General features: G+C 37.0%; 1 protein-coding gene across 2 annotated transcripts in view; it reads left to right on the plus strand.

The window, feature by feature from the left end:
• The window catches only part of HECTD4 (HECT domain E3 ubiquitin protein ligase 4), a 5,422,508-nt gene that overhangs the window by 1,785,725 nt on the left and 3,622,070 nt on the right, over positions 1-14,713 (plus strand). For both annotated transcript variants that reach the window (XM_044068422.1, XM_044068423.1), the window contains exon 16: positions 9,070-9,190. In XM_044068422.1, the coding sequence (XP_043924357.1) occupies positions 9,070-9,190 (121 nt within the window). The remainder of the gene's footprint in view (positions 1-9,069; positions 9,191-14,713) is intronic.

A 14,713-nucleotide genomic window follows, 5' to 3' on the forward strand; every position in this document is an offset into this window, starting at 1 on the left:
CAGCACCAAGAGTATTCACAAAGTGCTTAGCCCCATCCATTGCACAGTGCAGACTGCAAGGCATGCAGATTTATCCCTACTTGGACGACCTTCTTATTCTGCGCCAGGATCAGCAAATCCTGTCCCAACACCTGGAAATGATTTGCAAGTTTCTACAGAGTCTAGGTTACACAGTGAATTGCCTAAAGTCTCAAATGACTCCTTCCCATGACCTTGTCTTCCTGGGGTACAGGATAAGGACAGACTTGATGTCAGTCTTTGTCCCTCCCCAGAAAGTGGAATTTCTGTGTGTTCTTCCACTCCCTGCTATCTCTGTCTAACATCTCAGCCAGGGAATTTCTCAGGATAATGGGGTACGTGGCTTCTCTGATTCCCATGATTACTTTAGCCAGGATACACATGAGAAAGGTTCAGTGGGTCTTGAAAAACTCCTGGAGCCAACACTCTCATCCCTTGGAAACAAAACTTCTTCTTCCCTGTTTAAAAAGGGAACTCTCCTGGTGGATTGCCACCATCACCCTCAGTTGAGGGGTACCCTTGCAGATCCCTCTACCCAAGCAGCATCTGTACACAAACACATCAGATTTAGGTTGGGGAGCTGTCCTACACCATGCCAACAACCAGCACAAAGTTCAGGGGGAGTGGTCCATTCAAAAAAGGAAGGACCGCATCACCCTAAAAGAGCTAAAGGCCCTATCCTTGGCTTTGTAGGCCTTTCAAGAGATCCTTCTGCCAGGCACCCCGAAGGTCATCACAGACAACTTGACAGTTCTGTGGTATATAAACAAGCAAGGAGGAACAAAATCTTGCCCCCTCTGCAGTCTGGCTATACAGATATGGTCCCTGGCAGCATCACCTAAAATTCACTTTTAGGCAGTTTACATCCCATCAGAAGAAAATGGGATGGCAGACACTCTGAGCAAAACCTTAACACCCTCCCATGAATGAATGATTCACAGGCAGGTATTTCAGGATCAAATTCGCAGGTGGGGTATTCCCCAGGCAGATCTGTTTGCTTCCTCCCCGAACAAGCATGCCCCTCTTCTGCACAAGGCTCCCACATCCACAAGCATGGAGGGTGGATGCCTTCTCCTTTTCATGGAAGGGAATGTTCCTTTATGCCTTTCCTCCGTTTCCTATGATTCACAAAGTCCTCCTGAAAATACAGAAGGACAAACCAAAACTCCTGCTGGTGACTCCCTTCTGGCCAAGACAGCATTGGTTTCCCGTACGCTACCTTTTAACCCAGGGCAAACATTACAGGTTACCTCACTGCTTCGACATACTCACACAAGAGAGGGGATCCCTTATTCACCCCCACCTACTCAATCTCAAACTGACAGTGTGGGTATTAGAGTTCTGATCCCCTTTAGGCACCTATACTCAGAGGACGTACTCAATGTCCTGCAGAAGGCCAGGAAACCAAGTACCAAGAGAAACTACTTATTAAAGAGGAAACAATTCTGCCATTGGTCCCTCAAGAGAAAAAAATGACCCATTTCTAATTTCTGTTCCACTGGTCCTTTTCTACCTTTGTGAGTTACTACATTCAGGGCTGACCTGCTCCTCAGTAAAAGTACACCTCTCTGCTATTTCTGCTTACCTTCCCTTGACTCCACCTCTAGCTTCCAGGTTGGAAGTCCAGCGGTTTCTGAAAGGGGTCCTTCACATAAGACTTTCTTGTAAGCCTGTTCCTCTTTCTTGGGACCTTAACTTTGTGCTGGAAAACTTACATTGGCCTTTTTTTGAGCCAGCCCACTCATCCTCCCTTAAATTATGTACATGGAAAATAGTTTTGTTAGTGGCACTTTCTTCTGCCAGGAGGGTCACTGAGATCCAAGCCTTTATGGCTTCTCCTCCCTATGTTGTTTTTCATAAAGATAGGGTTTGTCTCAGAACTAACCCTTCATTCATGCCTAAAGTAGTTAATGAAATTTCTTTAAACCTACCATTAATCTACCTGTCTTTTACCCTCAGCTACATAACTCTTCAGAAAGGGCTTTGCATTCCCTGGATGTTCATTGGCAACTGAGGTTTTACTTAGATAAGAAAATCTGTCAGACAGTCTGACCAGCTTTTTGTCTCCTTCCATCCTAGAGCCCTTGGCAAGGCAATGTCTAAACAGTTGCCTCTCAGATTTCTAAGGTGATAGCCTTTTCCTATTCCATTCATGGAAAGCAACTGAGTTCACCTGTCAAGGCCCATGCCACCAGAGCAGCTTCCTCCTCAGCAGCTTTCTTCAAGGGTGTTGATTACACTGCTGTTCTAGAGGCTGTAACTTTGTCGTCTGTACATAACTTTACCAAGCATTACAAATTGGATCTGATCTCCAGGGCTAGAGCAGGGTTTGCTAGGTCTGTCTTGTATTGTCTCATTGACTCCGCTCCCATACCTACCTCCTATGCAACTTCCTGGAGAGCTGTGGTACTCTCCCTAAGGTTATGAATACTGCAACATGAGAACAGAAGGACATAGAATAGTTGTGTAAGAATTTACCATAACCATAGATGCCTTTCTCTTCCATGTTGCAGTATTCAGTCCTACCCACCTTTCGTCTTTTGGGCATATTTATTATACTGGTTGTGCCTGGGGAATTGAAGCTTGAGTTGTTTCTTCCTGCTCTTGGGGTCTCTCACTCTCTCTCTCTATGCAGCAGCCAATTTTTGAGTTGGGGACGTGCAGATGTCACAGATATAGCCAACGTCTGTTTATGGTCCCTGTATGCAGCGTTGCACATACCCCTGCTTCTAAAACTTTGGTATACTGGCCGGATGTCTGGTGCTGCAGGCAGCAACTCCCTAAGATTATTAATACTGCAACATGGAAAAGGACATCTATGGTTATGGTAAGTTCTTACACAACTATTGTTTATATTTGTGGGGAAATGGGACATGATGCAAAAAATGGTGAATTGAAATGTTAAAATGTAACAATCGGACATTTATGGATGGACTTCAAAAATGAAAATAATAGTAAGGAAAAAGAAGAAAATGAACAGAGAAAAAAATTGTAGTAGAAATAGAAGAAAAATTACATGAGAAAAAAATAAAAGTATAGAAGGTTCTGACATAAGTGATGAAGAAGAGATATGCTGGGAAGTAGTATATGGGGGAAAAAAGAATTCTATTAGTAACAGGGTAAAAGACAAAACAAAATTATAGGGATAAATACAAAGGTAAAAAGATAGGAAATGGAAGAAAAATAATCTATACAGCTTAAGTTTGGGGCTTGGTATAATGGTTAAGGTGTTTGACTTCCAAAACATAAGGTACAATGTTTCAGTCTAAGCGTTGGGAAGAAAGCTGGTTAGACTTACAGTGACCTAAGAAAGCTAGTCTAGTAATTAGCTATGAACTTATGAAACCAAGAATGAAAGGAAAAGGAAAATTTTAGATTACTTTCTGTAAATGTGAACAGAATTAAAAATATAGTAAGAAAAATATGAATTTTGCAGTGGTGTAATACATGTGATGTAGATATAATTATATTAGAAGACGATTTTTAACAAATGAAAGATTACAAACGGAGAAACTATGTGGAGGAAAGATAATTTGGAATTTGGGAAATGAAAGATGTTTTGAATAGTTATATTCTGTAGCACAGTAAAGATATTAGATTTAACTTTAGCAAAAATTTGAAGATTAAGCATAGTAGATTTTAAATGAAAAGAACAAGTATATAGAATTATAATATATGTATATATTGACTGTAAAGAAAGTGAACACTTATTTCATCAGATTTTAGACTTTGTAGTGATAAATGTGAATGTTATAATGACAGGAGACTTTAACTGTGATTTAATAGGCAAGAGTAAAAAGAAAGGGAATGATATAATAAAATGTTAGAAGTTATAAGATATAGTTAGTTAAAACTTTGGGTCAAAAATTCATGGACTTACAAAAGGGTATGTATAGAACTGACATAGATTATTTTTTAGTATCAGAAGATTTAGTTATAGGAGAAAGTGAGGTAGTTGAAACAGGATTTTCTGATAATCTTCCAATATGGCTAGAGATGAAAGAAAACAAGGAATGTATAAAAATAGGCAAAGGAATAAAAAGGGTAAACAAGAAAGCATTGAATGAAGAAGGAAAGAAATTAGTGATACAGTTATGAACAGATCAGTATTACTGTAAGAACATTTTATAAAAAAATGTCTGCATGGTGGAGATATTTAAGGAAAAATATAAAAAAATGTTTATTTTACAGTGGCAATGTGATGTGAGAAAAGTAAAGAACAATATAAAAGCATATAACAATGCATTGGAAGATTTAGAACTTAATGATAGAATGTACTTTGACAAAAAAGATTTATATGAAATAAATAAATACAAGAATTGTTATACAAGTGAAGATTCTTTTACAAGGAAAAAAGAGAAGTATCGACTTAAGTAGATTAGTAAAAGAAAATGGTAGTATAATGGGAGAAATAAAAATGTAAAAGGAAAAATAGAACTCACGAAAAGATTATGAGTGGTGTAGTACAATATGTGCAAGAAATGTTTAAAGAAAAAAGGAGGTAGTAAAAAATCATGGAAAGTAAAAACAGTTAAAAAAAAAAAAAAAAAAAAAAAAAAAGAGAATAAAGAATTGGAAAAGGAGATATTTAAATGAGCTTGATAAAGTGCTAGAACAAGTAAGTATGGATTTGGCTGCAGGCCCAGATGGAATAGGGTATGAAAAGTATAAAAAATATTTTTTGCCAATCCCTTAAAATTTTAAAGATGTTGAATGAATGGTTAAATTAATTTTTTTATATAAATAATTATCTAGTGGAATACTTACATTCATATGAAAGAAGGAATATAGAGGAGAATTAAATTGGAGACCAATAGTATTTAGTAATAATGATTATAAGATCTTTATGAAAATAATAAAAAAGAGATTTGAAACTAAAATGGAAAATATTATGGAAGATAGCATATGTAGTATCAAGGGGAATAGCTGTCAAGAATTATTAATGATAGAGAAATTGTGGATGATATTATGAACAGAAAAGAAGCAAAAGTTATGATAGGAGAGCTTAATAAGGCATTTGGTACAATTGGACATGAAATCTTTTGGGTAATAATGAAAGAATATAAAATAAGTGAGAAAGTTAGGAAATTATCTGTCAGAGTGTGGCAATATTAAAGTAAAAATACTTGTAAATGCCTGGTTTAAGCCAAGAGGTACACACAAAGATTGGTATAAGACAGGGATGTCTAATGAGTTGTGTAGTCTTTACATTGAATGTGGTAGTATATGAAATAAATTACAAAATGAAGGGGGCAGGGTATATAACACCTGAATGGTTAAGAATTCCAGTTCTGTTAACATGCGCAAATGACATTATAATAATTGCAGAAAACAAAATTTGGATAAAATAAGTAATAATTTCACAAATTATTGTCTAGAGATTGGGATGGTTTTAATTAAAGTAAAGGTTTAGGCAATTTTGTTAAGATCAGGGGTATATATTTTACAACAAATTACATTTCTTTGTCTGGTATAAAATTTGGGAATAAAGATGCAAGTAGAATTCAGTGGGAAAAATTAGAAGAAATAAAAAACATCTTTTCTAGAGAACATATAACTTATCATTCAGAAAAAAGGCGTATTTGATAAATTCAGTACTGATGGGAAAATAGCATACTTAGCAAGTGTATTTATGTTGTCAAGAGCATTTGAAAATGAGTTATTGCAGATATTTTTCATTTATATGGGGTTATAGATTAAACTCGGTAAAAAGAGGAGTTCTGTATGTAAATAAAGAAGGAGGTGGTTTAGGGTTAATTTACCCAATGGTGTACGCTGCTTCATTCAATTTGTACAAAGTGTTGAAGTGGATAAATTGAAAAGAATCGGATGTTAGTAGTAAAACTGTATAAATATAAGTATGGCAAATGTTGGGGTATGGTGAGAGAGTGTATAAATAAAGAAATAAAATGTTACCGAGAAAAAAATATTTTTGTGGAAAATAAAAATTGATGATATAGAAAAAGATAGTATAGTATAAGAATGTGGTGATAAAGCATTACAATGTAAAACTGTGGTAAAATCTAACAAATGAAAAAATGAAAACTATAAAAATAAGAAGCAAATGGCGTAATCAGAAAGTAGAATGTCAAGATTTTTTTGTGGAAACTGGTAATAGATAAATTGCCAGTAAAAGGAAATACATCATATAAAAAGAAAAGTGATAGAAAATGTTTACATTGTGAAGAAGAAGCTACATGTACAACATATGTTTTTGAAATGTAAAAGAGTAAAATTTGTGGGGAAAACTATGTGAAGAGCTTTTGAAGATATAAAAAAAGTGGATAAAATAGGTATGGATATATTTAAATATGGATATCAGAACAGAATTAAAGAATATGTTAAAAAGTAGATAAAAGTTATGTTATGTGGGTTGTATGGAGTGAAAGAATAAATTAAATTATGTTTAATGGTAAATGGATTTTAGCAACAATATTAAGTAAAATCAGATAGTGGTTATGGAAGAAGGAGTGGGAGTCTAATAGGGATGAAAATTTAGCATGGATTTTGTGAAGTAAATTATGAATATGTGTAAACAGATTTGTATATTTATATATTTGTTCATATGTAAATATTTGCAAATGAGTTATTTTTGTATACAAATAAAGGACCCCTACTGTGTACATTAAGTGCCATGGGATCTTTATGTCCACTTGAGCTACCACTAGTTCAACCAGATGGGAGCCTCATTTTCACATCTTATCTGAAGGACAACACATACAGGAGTGCATAACCCCCTTCCTAATTATGCTGGATTGCAACGTCAGTAGTCCAACTGTCTGGTGTGAGAATAAAATTCACAGCCTTCTGCACCAAAGGTGTGCATTCTGTATGTTGAGCCATTTACACTGATGATAGACTTCAAAAAAAAAAAAAAAAACCTAACGGCATTTCTCAGGCAACATCCTCAAATTTTCATATTGACTCCAAAATTCTGCTCCATTAAGGAGTACAAAGAAATAGTTTTGCAGCCTTGCTGAATTCATAAGTCAGACTTCAGCAAAACACAGGTGTTGATTAAAAATAAAAAAATCGTCTTTTTTTCATTTTGTTTTAACTCATGCTGTTGCATTCATATTGTTTCCTTTGTGCGTTATTGAGGGCTGAGCCTGGTGACACTGCAAAGCCACTTTCATGGAGACCTGATTGATAATAGAAGATGGTAGCTAGAGAGGGAGCTTCTCTGTGGTCATTTGTGGTTGACATTGGAGGCTGACTTTTTGATGTGTTGCTTAATTGAACTTGAGGTGGGGTCTTCAGATTTGCATTTAACTAGTATATATAGGTCAAGAGTGTTGGTGCCAGGTTGACTGCATAGCAGGATCCACCAGGCATGACTGTTGGAATGGGCTTCATTTATGAATTTTTGAGTCAGTGCAGTACTTCTGCCCAAAGCAGCAATGGAGTTGTTATAGTGTGTCCTTAGTCCTACCCGTGGTGTGGGGAGGAGGAGACACAAACTAGCCACATCACTATGGATATTCTCAGTACCAGCTCCTGGAAAAAGCTAAGAGAGCTACATCCAGGCAGTTGCTTGATCTGTATGCCAGTCCCCAGTATGCCTACTGCAGTGCCACCCTCCTGTGAGGATTTGTGACTGTACATGTCTTTGTCTGCTTGTTTCTGCTTTAGTATGGTATTTGGAAGGTATTAACTTTTGTGTTTGATTCTGTCAGTTTTTATCAGCACCTCAGTAAGGCATCTTCCTGGAATTTTTGATTCCCTGTCAGCCTTACTGAGATTATATTTTTGTTTATTAGGTAGTGTAGTGTAATTTAAGGTTTTCTTCAGGTATGGGTACAGTGAGAATCATTTGTGCTGCAATTATCAACACTGACCATTCCAGCAAGAAAAAATATTCTTGTTGAAACTGTTGTTTATACCTCACAATGTACAAAAACATTGTCTATTTTTATTACACAATGCAGAGCAATATGGGTACACATTCTATTACAAACGAGGAAACAAACCATTTCAGCAGTTTATTCCTTTGTGCACATTGTCAAGACAAAAATCATATTTGAATATTCAGTTTGATTACATAGATTGTTCAAGTCCTGCCTTCCCTGAAATATCACTCTTCCAGAATATTATTCTATATGTATTATTTCCACAGATTCCATTTATTTCTTTGTAGTTTACTCCTTCCCTTTTCTAAAGACCCCACCTTCATTTCTTTTATCTCCTTTACAGCATTCGACAATTCTATTACAGATGTTTTTTTCTTTTGATTTCCATTGCCTAGTAATTGCTTTTTTGACAGATAATAATAAGTTTAGTAGGGGCTTACTATGTCTAGGTAATTCATTTTCTGTATCCCAGCTTAACAGAATCATTTTCTTTGTTAAAATAGTTTGCTTCCTAACATTTCCTGACAAAGTAAAAATCGATCAACTTGTTTTATTCCCAAAAACATATTCACAGGAATTCTGCTCTCTTCCATCACACCTCCAGTAATTGCTGTGTATCCGAGGAAAAATTCTGTCTAAAGTCTACTTAGGGGTGTAAAAATACCTATGAAGACATCCTTACAAAATTCCTAATCCTTCTAGATTGTAAGACATTGCTTGCATTTATAGTGCCCAATGCATCTTTTTTTGGAAACTCTACATCTTTAACGAGAAGGTTCTTAATTAAATATACTTGGAAAACATGTTTCTGAAATGGCATGTGCTGCTCTTGTTTAAAGTTTATTTACTTTTAAAAACTGAATTTTTAAACTATGTGCAAGGTATATGATAATTTATTCTTCAGAATCAATTTAAATACATTCATACTTTATTTGTAAGGCGTTTGTTTGCCCTGGGTTTTTGCTAAGTGGTTGTTACTTAGGATTACTGAATGCGTTGCATAAGGCAGTAACATTCTGAGACCCTATACTGTTCAGTTTATTAATGTTTCTGAAGCTGTTTTCTTTTGTACTTTGATTCTAAAAAGCACTAAGTTACCTTTCTTGTTGACTTATGCCCGATATAACTGATATAAAAGTTTAAATTGCCTGTTTATAAACAGTGCCGTTTCTTATAGTGTGTTGTCATCTTACAATTGTAGGCTGAATGATGAACTTTTGCATTGTATCTTGAAGATTGTTGTTAAAGAGTCTTGCATCCTCATCACCAAGTGCCAAACAGTCTCCAAAGATGACTTTCAAAAACTTCTGTCCACTGTGCCTGTAAGTAATGACAGCTTCTACAACAGGGATCTTGTTACTTTGTAAACACTTTTCATACAATGCAAAATCATAAATCTGATGTGCTTTGTCTTCAAGATATTACATTTAATTTTTGGGAAAGGTTGGTAGTAACTAATTTCAAGTAAGTGTTAAGTCTTTGTATAAAACTGTATCTGGTCTACTTCTACCCTTTTTTTGTACGAGTTCACTTTGTGAGTTGCTGAAATGAATGAATGTATGTAGTGGTTTCTTTGTTTTTGTTTGAGCCTTGCATTTTTGATTGAGTAGGGTGTTAAGATGCAGCTGACTTCTTCTTTGCCATCTTGTTATTTTCCAACAGGATAGAGATGCGAGATAAGCTTAGCATAAATATTTTAAGTGTATTATAAATGTGTGAGTTGGAGAATTTGAATTTATTTTGATGTGATATAATGACTTCTTCCTGCTTTCCCCAGAAAGAGGAGATTAGAAGAGTTTCAAGGCATTAGATGTGATAGGAGACCAAGGGAAAAAAGGAATGAAATCCCAGTAGCTTATTTGGTTGTGCTCCTGTTTTCAGTGCCAGTAGCCTTGGTGCCAGAGAGCTACCTTCATAGGATGAGAAGCATTGAACAGACTAAGGCTGGGAGTCTTTTCTTGCATGGAATGCTCTTGGATGGAGCTGAGAGGTCCATATCAATCGAGTAAATAACTTTATCGAAGCATCCTCAGAAGTACCATTTTCCAAGAGTAGACAGTATTAATCACAAATGCTCAATGCTGTTCCTCTTCGAAGTAAGACCAGCTGCATCACTTGCATACCTGACAGTTTAACAGTTTCAGAACTGCTGACTCTCAGGGTCCTGCAAAACACAGCTTTCCTTGTATTATTAAGTGCCTATTCCATTTCAGAATGACTTATTTTAGGAGATCAGCCTGTTTTTTTGTGCTTTCTGTCCTGCTGTAATTGCACTTTGTTGTGGATAATCTGAAGCCTGTGAGTAAGCCTGCTTTATGGTAGGGGAAAATTGCATTTGTAGCCTTCATTTGCTGTATATTTGTGTCTTGGAGCTTTGAGTGATAACTGTCAGCACTGTAATGGATGTATGACAAAAATAATATTGGAATACAAAAAGTGGAAACTGAGGAGTTTAAGGAAGGTGGGATGAGACACAAATATCATAAAACGGTAACAAATCTAGGAATTTTAAACTATGTTCTTCAGAAATGTCATAAGCCAGTTCGACATAAGGAAATACCAGAAAAGGCAAAAATTAAACGTAGTCCTGTTAGCACTTAGACAAAATGGTGATAACACCCTCAAAGCACACTGAAAAAGCATTGTAGCATGTCAGAAAGAGCAATGAAGCATCATCTGCTTTGGGTCAGTGGTGGGACAAAGTCTAAATCCACTTCCATGGTGATCTTTTGACTGTTAAGGAGAAATCATTTCTAAACCGATGATTTTTTTTTTCCAGAAAGAAAAACCCTTTGAGGACTTTGTGTTACATTTTTTTCACAGAAATCCTACATCTTTTAAAACAGGTGAATAAATACTGATGGCAGACAAGGTTGTTTTTCTTGACTGCTTGTGGCATATCAAGCAGTGCATGTAGCTACTTAAAATAAATCCCAGACCTCTTTATATAAAGTGATAGCTGTATACAAGTGATCATTTGCAGCCTTATATCAAACAACTGAGCTTGTCCATGTTAAGTTTGTGTTTGGCAGTACAAGTGCCTTCACATGTGCTCTTGGCCTGTCTTTAAATTACATAGAATACAAAGAAGAAAGTGAGTAAGATCATTTTGATAGCTTATTTGTAGAGAGTCAGATAATTTAAATCCACTGTGTAGTGAAGGTATGCATATGCAGAAAGAGTGTGAAAGTCTTCAGAGAAGCACAATGACAGTATTTAGTGTTATGGGTGCATCCATATACAGATTACTTTGGAACAATAGGGGGATAAATTCTACTGTTTGGAATCATGGAAGGGACGTTTTGGACTTAAGTCACTGGTAATGGCAGAACATTTTTTTAATCATTGCAACCAGAGAGGTAAGGAAGCAACGGTGTGTTGCTGAATTGTTACAATGTACTATAAACTGAATTTAGTTAAAGTTTGGATTATATTCTTAGAGATAAGTTTCCGAATGTCATTCACAGTGAAGTTTGTCCGAGAATCGTACTCTTGTCAGTGAAAAATGTAACATTTTCAAATGCATTTCAGATAGCCTGGTACCTACCTATGAACTCTATAAATAAGGCAATCGGCCCAAGGGCCTAAGGTAAGCCTAGCGAACAAGGTTCCCTGGCTTACGTCATCCAAGAAAGTTATTTTCCTGTGCCCCTGTCGAGCAGAGCCACAGAAGTGATCCCCGGGGTGTATTTACTATTTCCCATCCACTCATCAAGATGTTTCTTGGAGTGCTAATGAAGAACTTTGCTTGACATAGATGGGTAGCTTGTTCCAGAGTATGGGAAGTCTCTGGGACAGGAATCTATCCCTCCAACATGTCCTGTTTATTGTGGAGACAAGTTTAGGTCCCTAGAGTGTGTAGCTTGGAGGGATTGGGATTTCTTTAGGTGTAGCATGTCCAACAGCAGTGGGTTTGACATAGCTTTATATGTTAGGCAGAGATCACCTCGGAGTAGGTGATATGCTACAGAGTAAAGCTGGAGTTTTTTGAGACGTTCAGTGTAGGGCATCTGTTTGAGGCCAGTAATCCTCTTTGTGAGGTACTCCTGTGGCCTTTCCAGCTGCTGCAGATGTCTTGTGAGGTACATTCCAAAAGGGGAGTTGTACTCTGTAATGGGTCTAATGAGTGTCGAGTAGAGGGGAACAATGACCGCTTTTTTTCCTGGATGAGAATCCTTTTGTGATGAGGTGTGCCACATAGAAGGATTTTCTGACTACTGTGGCGATGTGATTATCAAAAGAGAGACTACTGTCCACCTGGGTCCCAAGGTCTCTTATCACACATTTGGCATTAAGTAGACTGCCGCCTATGTGATAGTTCATGGGTACAGAGTTTTTACCAAAGGGGATGACAATGCACTTTTTGGCATTGAGCTTGAGGCAATGACTTTGACACCAGGCATCTATCTCAGTGAGGCCCTTCTGTAGGATGTTCACATCATTTGGGGACTCGATTATGGCTCCTAGTTTGCAGTCATCTGCAGACTTTATTAGCCAAAGGTCTTCTGTGTTAGCCTGTACTTCCGAGATGTAGATACCAAACAGGAGACGTCACATGACTGTTAGATAAAAATTTTCTCCACAGAGCTCTAAGGAACCAGAAGTGTGCATGCCAATACTGTACACAAAATTTAAATGCCAGGCACGTACTGCAAATGGTAAAAAAAAAAAAAAAAAAAAAAAAAAAAAACTTTTATCATTTTAACAGTTAAAATCACAGTCTGAGTCTATGCCATTATGAAGAGAGTCAAATACCCAGTTGTGGAAAAGTTGTATGTATAAAATAAGCATGTCACAAGATAAGAATAATATCTGATGTTGTCCTTCTCATTCTGGTTCACTGATGGGTTACAGATCCAATCCTCGGATCCCACTCTGCCGCCTTCTACAGACTTGAGCTACCAGGCTCAAGCTCCTCCCTTATCCATAATCTTCTGCCCTTAGCTGAACCTCCTCAGATCTTGTTTGGCGCCAGTAGGTACAGATGTGAATCCAGTGCTCTAAATGTTATCTTATCAGATAAGTGATTACTTCATCTTGTTTCTTCTTAAAACTCTTCAACTTTAATTTATATAATTTATGTATAATTTCCTCCCTTTATTATAGTGTGAGGTCATTAGGTCTCCTCTTTTCCTCCACCTATCCCCTCCATTCAAGCGATGGCTGTTGGCATTGAAAACAAACTATATTCTTCCACATAGGTGATTTCTTATCCTTATCACAGAAGATGTGCTTATTGAACATGCTCATTAACTGTATATGTATGTGTGTGTGTATATGTGTATATATATATATATATATATATATATATATATATATATATATAGACACACACACACACACACACACAAACACACACTTGACAGACTGAGAGCAAGGTGTATGTGTAATCTGACAAGGTCCCGGTTTATACGTTCATGAGTGTATGAGTATTATTGAGGTCTGAAGGCCATCCAAGGCCAGAGAAGACATTTATAATTGCAGAAACATAGTAGTCCATATCCTCTGTCATACATATAATTCATAAGAGTTTCACTGCTCTACATATTTATTATTTATAATTGTTTGATTTTTTTTAATTGAGAAGATGGTCATTAATACAATTGTAAGTGTGCTAGATTAGAACCCATTATGGCCTGTATTACAGCCCTACACTTAAACCTGCTGCTACAGAATCAGTTAACAGTTATATATTTTCGTATTCATTAAGTACGTCTGTTAACCACTGATCAACACTGTTTAGCCTGTTTGCATGGTGGCAAACTATAGAGGATACAATGTATCCATTTTGAAATTGTCTACTGTCTGCTTCCTGTCTGCAGATGTTCTAGACCTGCAGGTGCTGGGGAGGGTTGCCAATTGCTGTGCAGTAATGCTTAGAGGGTTTGCACAATGGAAAGCAAAAGATGCAACCATGTATCCTTTTTCAAATTGGAAATATCTGTAGCCTGTCTGCTTTATGTGTGGGCTATTAGTCCAGGTTTGCATGAAAGTAAGCAATGGGCAATCATGTCAAGAAAAGCTCACCGTGTTTTGTGACCAGTGTTTATCATGTTTCATCCATGAATACTGTGTGGATCACCATATTTTCTTAAAAAAAAAACAAAAAAAAACATTCCTTTTACAGTAGTTTGTGTTTTCTTACAGATGGATAAACCAACGCATTTTAAACAGTGTGCTGTGTGTGGGAGGAAGATTCCACACACTGATGCACTTGACAAGTGAGTTTATTGTTTAGGAGCAGCCTGCTTGGATTCCCTTTGCAAAATTTGTGAAGGGTTCAATCCTTGAGCCATTCTGGAAAGGAAGGATAACCTAATTTTCAACAGCCTTCTGCCCACTCCTTTATTTAATACAGGGGCTCAACCTTCCCCCAAGGATTTGTGGGGTTCTGAGGCTAAGAAACGCCACCATAAGGACTCTAGGGCGTCTTTGGAGGCTCCAGCAAAACTACCAAAAGAGTCTGATCTGAGAATATCAGCGCCGAGATCTATGTAGGCTTCTTCGGACCCAGTAGACTTGATGGCTCTGAGTCGGCCGCCTTCTGGACCAGAGTCCTCCAAGTCGGCTCCAACTCCACCATCTTAATTCTACTGCTTCATCAGATACCAAGTTGTTGAATCCAGGCACTCAAACAATTCCTCACCCCCAGAAATCCCTGGATCCTGAGGCTAGGATTTGGTCACTCAAGAGATCCATCAGATCTGTCTCTCCCACAGTGCCATTGAAGATTTTTCATGCTCCTAGGCATTCACAACTGTCTTCAGTGGCTTTTTCCCGATCCTTTAGAAGCCTATACGGTAACATGGACAAAATGGTTTAGTCTATTATCACGGCTCAGATCC

Source organism: Protopterus annectens, chromosome 4.part0, assembly GCF_019279795.1.
Source record: "Protopterus annectens isolate FY-2018-M chromosome 4.part0, PAN1.0, whole genome shotgun sequence".
NCBI lineage: Eukaryota > Metazoa > Chordata > Ceratodontiformes > Protopteridae > Protopterus > Protopterus annectens.